Source organism: Paramormyrops kingsleyae, chromosome 3, assembly GCF_048594095.1.
Source record: "Paramormyrops kingsleyae isolate MSU_618 chromosome 3, PKINGS_0.4, whole genome shotgun sequence".
In the NCBI taxonomy this organism is placed as follows: Eukaryota; Metazoa; Chordata; class Actinopteri; order Osteoglossiformes; family Mormyridae; genus Paramormyrops; species Paramormyrops kingsleyae.
In genome coordinates this window covers 29,863,734-29,872,316 of record NC_132799.1, presented here as the reverse complement: position 1 = coordinate 29,872,316, position 8,583 = coordinate 29,863,734, and the positions used below count along the sequence as shown (strand labels likewise).

The window sequence follows — 8,583 nt, the reverse complement described above, 5'->3', positions numbered from 1 at the left end:
GATAGTCATTTGCAACATTGACAGCGTCTGCACAGTATTTCTGATCAATCTGATTTTATTTTAATGGACAAAGACTTGCTTTTTCAAAAGCAAGGAAATTTCTAAGTGACCCCAAACTTTTGAACGGTGGTGTATGTACATACATTGATTTATGAATGTCAGTGCATGTATATAAAGTCCAGAGAGTGGTTGCTTGTGTACAGTGTAAAGTGGTAATTTTTGTAGTTATAGCATAGTGCACAAGGCTTTACGAGAAATAGGACATTTCAGATGAATTTCCTTTAGTATAAATCAAACTTAATCTATTTATTATATATTTTTATCGTACACAAGGTTTTAATTCATATCAGCAGCTCCAGTCAACAACCAAACTAGTTATACAATGGTAGTGCATCAAATATTCAGTCCATTTACAACACTACCGAAAGTGCCCCTTTGTTGGATGTCGTTGGTTCCTATGTAATAATAATGATGATGTTTTATTCATCTGGCTCCTTTCACACTTTCAAGGATGCATTACAATGCATACAATCCAACACAAAAACCACAGAACAGCAGCAAGACAAACAAAGGCCGTCTTACAAAGCGGGAGATGTATTACAACATTCCTGAAGTAGATATAGGGCTTAAAAGTTGAAATAGATTGTACATCTAAAGATGAAGGCAGGGGGGGCAGGCCACGGAAGCAGCGGGGGAGGGGGCACAGTTTGCTCTCTTGACCCAGTGTCTCCTGAGACTGTTACCTTCAAACTGGAGATAGGGTTCCACAATTTAACAAGGTTACACTAAAGCACTCCTTTGTGCATCAGTCGATCCTAAAACTAAATATGGAACTTAATTGAAGACTAAGTGTATGTTGAATTTGTCCTTGTGATGGTGTGGAAAATGTACGTCTTTGTGTCTTTAAGTATTTTTTTTTTTTCTGTTGTCGCAAATAGAGCTGCTGTGATGCAAGAAGAATGTCAGAGTGATATCATGACTGTACCCTGTGCCACCGTGAATGAAGCATGGAATCCTAGCAGTTTGTTACTGGGTTCTTTCGTAGATCATCAGGTGAAATCCCACATTGGGGGGGGGGGGTATATTGGTTGTTTTCTGGGTGGGTGAGTATTAAACAGGGACACCATAATGTATTCGTTAAGTCTAGCAGTCACTCTTGCTCACGGTTCTGTTTCCTTCCAGTTCTGGTACAGTCACATTCCACGGCGTGTTTGAACAGGCCAGGGCTGTAAAACGAAAATGCAAACTTTTTGCATCACGCGGCATTTTAGTTCAGCTTCGAAGCACTATTACTGATAGGGAGGCTCTCTGTAGCTGTCTGGGGAAACATTCCTTCTCTGGGGCTGCTTCTGCTTCTCTGCAGTACATGCTTTCGTCAGCCTTGTTTTAAAGTCGACTCTCTTCACCCTTCTTGCAGTCAGTCACACGCTGTCAGAAAGCCGCCCACTGCAGTGACACATGGCATGTCTCACTGGCTGCCTTCTAGCTATGTCCATCCTGTGTGTCTCAGTGTCAGTCTCTCTCTCTCTCTCTCTCTCTCTCCCTCCTGTCATCCTTCCTGCTCTGCGCAGTAGCTCTGGTGCCTGCTTAGTGTTTAGTTCCCACATGGCCTTCCCAGGCTCCTACACCGTGGCCATTATCCCACAGCAGAGCGCCTTTCAGCACCTGGACTCCCTGCACTTTTTCCTCTGGGTGAGACATGGTGGGGGGAGGGGGCAGCCGACGGGGGGGGCGTGGTGCTCGTCTGTGTGTGAAAGGTGTCGCAGCCTTATCTCCTATGTTTGCGGGTGGTCTGTCGCGCATTTCTCGCATTCTGTGTATTTTTATCCCACCTGAAGAGTATGAGACTGTGAACTCTGTTTGTGTGAATCGTTAGGGATATTTTTGGTTGTTCAGATCTGTTTGAGGGGCCGATGATTAACAACGCTGATGTTTAGGCTCCTTTGTAACTTTTTTATGGTACTATTTCCTATGTATCCCCTATGTACAGTTATGTGAAAAAGAAAGTACACCCTCTTTCATTTCTATGGTTTTACGTATCAGGACATAAAAAAAAAATCTGATCCTTACCGGATTCTGAAGTTATTTAAATCTAACCTCACGTGTAAAACAACACACAAGATATTCCACCGTGTCAATATTTAACAACAATGAAGCCAGAATGTCATGTGTGAAAAACTAAGTATACTGCATGATTCAATAGCAGCAATAACTTGAAGTAATCATTTTCGGTATGACTTTATCAGTCTCTCACATCATTGTGGAGGAATTCTGGCCCACTCTTCTTTACACCGTTGCTTCAGTTCATCGATGTTCGCGGACATTCATTTATGCACAGCTGTCTTAAGGTCCTGCCACAGCATTTCAGTCGACGCCTGGACTTTGACTGGGCCATTGCAACACCTTGATTTTTTTCTTTTTCAGCCATTCTCTTGTAGATTTGCTGGTGTGTTTGGGGTCATTGTCCTGTTGCATGACCCAATTTCGGCAAAGTTTTAGCTGTTGGACAGATGGCCGCACTTTTGACTCTACAATACTTTGGTATACAGAGGAGCTCATGATTGACTCAATGACTGCAAAGTGCCCAAGTCCTGCGCCTGCAAAACAAGCCCAAACCACCAGTTGGTATGAGGAGTCTGTGCTGATATGCTCTGTTTCGTTTTCTCCAAATGTGGCACAGTGCATTATGGCCAAATATTTCCGCTTCGGTCTCGTCTGCCCACAGGACGGTTTGTTCTTGTGGTTTGTTCAGATGCAACTTTGCAAACCTAAGCCATGTTCTTTTTAGAGAAAAGAGGCTTTCTCCTGGCAACCCTTCCAAACAAGCCATACTTGTTCAGTCTTTTTCTTATTGTACTGTCATGAACTTTAACATTTAACATGATAATTGAGGCCTGTAGAGTCTGAGATGTAGCTCCTGGGTTTCTCTGAGCGTTGCACGGTCTGACCTTGGGGTGAATTTGCTGGGACGTCCACTCCTGGGAAAATCGGCAGCCGTCTTAAATGTTTTCCACTTGTGAATAATCTTTCTCACTGTAGAATGATGGACTTCTAATTGTTTGGAAATGGCCCTGTACTCCTTCCCAGATTGATGGGCAGCAGCACTTGCTTCTCTGAGATCAATGCTGACATCGTTCCTCCTTGGCATCGTGGTAACACACACCTGAACACTCCAGAACAGCAAACTACCAAAGCTTCTGCTTTTATAGAGGTGGATCAATTAAAACCAGCCCAACTAGCATACAGTAGCTGTGAAATTATAATCTGGAACGACCGATAGGGCCCATACTACGCAGAGCTTAGGGGTGTTGAGGTCTCCAGCCATTTAAGGGGATCCACTTAACCAAGTGCATTTCATTAGCAGCACCTGGCTGCTTTGAGTTCCCATGGAAGCTGTACGGATGTACTTCATTTTTCACACACTGCTTCTGCATTTTGGCTTAGTTCAGTAAACAATGACACGGTGTAATATGTCATGTGTCGTTGATCATCTGAAGTTGTAATTACCTAATTCTAAGACCAGATGATTATTATGTCCTGATACGTAAAACCTTACAATTGACAGAGGGTGTACTTTCTTTTTCACATGACTGTACATATACATGTATTAGCTGTTGGGACACACCTGTCCCGGCCGTTAGGGTAATACTGATTATTCACAGCTCTGGCCTGGCGGCTCGGGCATGTTCATTTCAGTTAGCTGGGAACGCCTTTGGTGGATTCTTTGAGGGCTGAATGTTAGTAGGACACAAAGAAAGGACAGCAGGAGGGGGAACTGAAGTGCAATATCTGAGTTCAAGGAGTCCCATGATGGCTTTTCTGATTATTTATAATATATCATCGATGTCAATGAAAAACACAGATCTCCAAAAATCTATTATTTCAGTAGTGTGAAGAAACTCATTTTCTCTGAAACTACTTCACAAAATAGCCCTAAGATAATGAAACACCCCTAATGCCACAAACAGAATCCCACCTTTACACAGCCGTCAGTGAACAGTTTACTGTTTCAAATGGACTTGAATGGACTGTTGTGAGGCAAATATGTCAGTGTCAACAAGACACAAACTAATCTCCCTTTATATTCACAATTCACAATCATGATAGTTAACTAGCTATCAATGTTGTTAAAATTAGCGATATAAAGTAACCCATGCAAACAACCATAATGAAAATAAGCATTAACTAGCACAGACATAAATATTATAGCTAAAAAGATTACTTCATAAAATCATTAGTTAATTATATGGCAGAAATTCATTAGTCAATTATATGTCAAATGCTATCAGTAGACAGAGGAGAATGGGCATATTTCATCTATAGTAAAAAGTCACAATCGATGTAAAGACCTGCACCTCCAGTAGGCTTATATCACAAAATCACTTATCTGTGTGTATAACCTTGAAAGAATATTTATTAGTATACAGCATAATTGAAATGCTGTAGAAATAAAGCCAGAATGACTTGATTCCCTAATTCAAAATATAAAGTACTGGCTACAGATGCTGGAGCAATCGTTTTGCAGCTGGCTCTGCAGTGCATGAGCGCCCTGTCCAAGCTGACACTGGAGGATGTGGCCTTGTGGGTTCCTCCTTCGGGCTACAGCATGCTTATTCACGGAAGATGTGTGTGTGATGTAGGACCACTAGATGGCGCTTAACTGATTTGTAGTGGAAGCTTTAGTGTGCAGGTGAAACACTGATGGCTACATTATTCATTCATTCATTCATTCATTTTCTCTAATTGCTTATCCTATTCATGGTTGCAGGGGGTCTAGAGCCTATCCCGGAGGCTACAGGTGCAAGGCAGGGAACAACCCAGGATGGGGCGCCAGCCCATCGCAGGGCAGGCTAAATTATTCATTTTCAATAATAACTGGACAACCTGAACTTTTCAGAGACTTTCAAACAGAGCTTTAGTTGTCATGAGATACATGTGGATGCCACCCTCCCTGAAAACAGAAAACATAGTACCCCTTTAACTCATGTCTGCAGTGGGTTTTGATTTAGCTAAGGAAGTTAGGCTGAATGCAGAACAAGCATTTAGCTAGACTCCCAGCAGAACAGGCTTCAGGATAAACAACACTGTTCTGTTGGCCTTAGCTGAAGAGACTGAAGGAGCTGGAACGCGAGAAGGACTGCCTTTGGGCCGGGCTGGAGACTCTGGAGCAGGCCCGGATGTGGTATCATCAACAACTGGAGGAGAATCGAGAGCGACATGATGGACCTGAGCCCTGGACTGAATATCTGGTGCGTCCTGAGCTCACTGTGTCCTGAACTTGGAAGTAAAGGTCTACAAATGCATTACTGATCCCACAACCATGTATTTTGATGATGATGATGATACTTGGATCAGCCAATGATTTTGTTCAAAGATATTAAGGATTCTACCCATAATCCGGAATTTAAACTCACAACCTCTGTGTCTTTGAAAGCCATGTAGCTCTTTGTCCTACAATGAAATTCTTTCATTCTTGCTTGTATTTCCCCCCCTAGGAAACTCCGTCTAGAGACTGTCTGATTAGGTCTCGCATCCAGAGAGTGAATGGCCGTTTGGGGAATCTGATGTTTGATCCCAATACAGCGAGAATCCTGCCATGCCTAGAAGAAGGAGAGAACTCTGATTCCAGCCTTCAATGGCAGAACACTGTTCTGATACAGGTATGGATAGAACTGTTTGACAAGGAGGGGGGGGGGGCACTAAAAGGGCTTTATCAAGCAATATAGCTTGTCTTCCCCTTGCATGTCCTCACTATGCAAATTTGGGTTAGAAGAGTTATGCGACATTATGTGACAACTTTACTCCCCCTAGTAAGCAATATGATGGTGCCCCTTACAAACCTAGAACACGAATTAAGCAGTTCATTTTCATTTTTCATTATTATATACTTAATTATTGTTTTTTGTGCTTCCATTGTAAGTTATTAAAAAAGAAGAGTTGCAGTTTCATAGGACAGACTGAGTTCATGCATCACTCTGCGTTCTCCCGTTATAGTAAAGGGCACGGCTGGGGGGGGTGTCACCTTTTATGAAATAGTGAGGAGGGCTCTTCAGCACCCCGAGGTTTTAGTCCAGCTCTTGGTGCTTATCTTTAAACGGGACAGCACCTGTGCTATGGATAGTTTTATTTACCCAGCATGCTGTGCTCCCTGCAGGAAGTGAGTCGGAAGAGCCAGAAAATCTCCACGCTGGAGCGGGAGAGGGACGGGCTCCTTGAGAAGCTCCAGGAACTGCATCGTGTGTGAGTCGGGGAAGCCATTGTGTTCCGACAGCAGTCACACTACGGAAAAATGACATTACAAGTTACAGAATCTTTACAGATGTAGGACAGGCATCTCACTGATCTGTCCCCATTTTTACTTGTATATTTTTTATATTCCACTGTAGATACGTACAGTAGTTATTTATATAATAATATATATATCAATATATATATATTATTAGTTATAGAAAAAGTTCTCAATAAATTTTTTAAATAACAGAATGTGGAGATGTTGCATTTGTTTGAATACTGTTACTCTGCAAATACTTTGCTTAACTTGTCTGCACTGTAGGAATTACCGTACATGAAAAAAAATCTATTTCATGTCCCAGGCACAAGGGGGCAGCAGCCCCTCAGATTTGTCCTAAGCAGAAGTGGACGCTCCAAGATCTGCACAGAATGAGTTTAAATACATAAGAAGCATTTTAACCAAAGGAACTTTCATCCTTATAGCTCTGACCATGGCTGTAACTGAAATCACACGCTGCACACTATGCACTGTAATGAGGAAAAAGTACACGCTACGGTGACGGTCACGCAGTGCAAATCATTAGTGTGCAATTACAGAACTTCTTACAGTTTCCGGTCACACTACGTTACCTGTGAACTGCTGGGCTTTGATCTTTATTGACAGATGTCCTGCATAACAACAAATACCGAACAAACCTCGCAAGTCGCGTCTAGGATTGTGGGATTGAATAGCGTACAGTGTTCACACTTCGCATTTTGACTGACTGGATGTTTGGTTCCATCCAGGCACTTCTTGAGCACTAAGCAATGCGCACTGTGGTTTCGGACACACTGTTATGTCTCGTATACTATTTTGGTGCACAATGTAGTGTGTAATTCCCGATGCAGCCTATCATTGCCCCCACCTGTTGGGACTGGTGGGCGGGACCAGCTCGACCTTTAGGCAGAATTACCGAATTACCAGCACTGAGGAGCAAGTGAAACGATCATCAGTTTCCTTGGTTGGGGGGCCTCCCAAATAAAATTTGCCTAGGGCCCCTGAAAAGGTGAAACCAGCCCTACTGGAGGGGATATCACAGTTGTAGGACTTTTATTTTGAGTAATGTTTACATCTGTTTTGGTAACATAGCTGGCAAAGTAGGCCCTGAAGCAAGGATCACCTAGCCTTGGAGGTCTGAGTGGGTGTTGTGGATGGGCTGGTCTACTGTAAAACTGATAAGGACTTAATGGGAAGGGATCTTTGCTTGATTTAGAACTCATTTGAGCCTAAAGATTTATTTCAAAGATAAAATGACTACTGCACCCTTTTTGCAGGTGTTGCATTTTACTACAAACATTAATCTAATTCAAAAACTTTGATATGATCCTTCCAGATGATTCAAACATCAGAGAATCCAGACTTCTGATACCGTGTGAATTGGATAAAATGTATTATAACTGAGCTCGAGTTTTATATGCAAACAAATAAGTTGTAAACAGAGTTATAAAATATGAGTGGAGATTGTATTGTTAATTGTATTATATAACTATTCTGGATATGTGATTAAGTATAGGCAGTTCTTGACTGACGTAAGTAACTTGCATAAGTCAAATTTTACGTAAATAGGATTTACCATCCCATACCATTCAAGACACTTAATTAAATAGCAAAAAACTCATAAACCAAAAATATACAAGTAAAGCATACTAAAGAACAAAAACAAATGAAAAAAAACAATGAAAAACGTATGTTGCCTATTCGACTTAGCACTTCTATATGTTTATTTCTGTTTATGTACTTAAGCCTGTTTTGTATAAGTCTGGATTCACTTAAGTGCTTATTTACATCTTGAATTTCAGCCAGTGCAGTCTGATAGTTACATCTTGAGAAGAATATGTTTCTACAGTAGGTCCTCTGCATCTGCCTGATCCGTGTCTGCGGCTTCAACCAACCATGGAGCGAGAATGTTTGGGGGGGGGGGAAACATCCAGAAAGTTCTAAAAAGCAAAACTTGAATTCGAAGCGGCAGGCGGGAGCCTGGCTGTTAGTTTCCCCATGGCCGCCACATTTGCATCGGCCCATTTTCCTTGGCTCTGCCGCAGGTTTGTGTCACGACATGTAGCCGCTCACTCGCTTGCTCCCCCGGTGGTCCCACACTGACGTTGCCTCTCTCGATAAGGGATATCTTCGCTCCCGATCTAAGATGCAGGTTTGGCTCTGATACACGCTTGCCCGGTGCACCACGTGCTCTGATTGCACCACAACACGTGCTTCCGAGAGCTGTATAGGTTCAAGGCCCTGTGGATGCACCCCAACTCACTTCTCTGTGGTCTCTGGCTCGACTGGGCTTCCTGTATCGAGCCCGTTCTGTT

At 42.5% G+C, this 8,583-nt stretch overlaps 1 protein-coding gene across 1 annotated transcript; it reads left to right on the top strand.

Annotated features, from left to right (window-relative positions):
• The first annotated feature begins 1,308 nt into the window (after positions 1-1,308).
• On the top strand, positions 1,309-6,450 carry LOC111843145 (suppressor APC domain-containing protein 2-like). The gene is made up of 4 exons (XM_023810456.2): positions 1,309-1,692; positions 5,103-5,249; positions 5,496-5,660; positions 6,155-6,450. The coding sequence occupies exons 1-4, from the start codon at positions 1,459-1,461 to the stop codon at positions 6,242-6,244; spliced, it is 636 nt and encodes a 211-aa protein (XP_023666224.2). The 5' UTR covers positions 1,309-1,458; the 3' UTR covers positions 6,245-6,450.
• Positions 6,451-8,583: the final 2,133 nt, after the last annotated feature.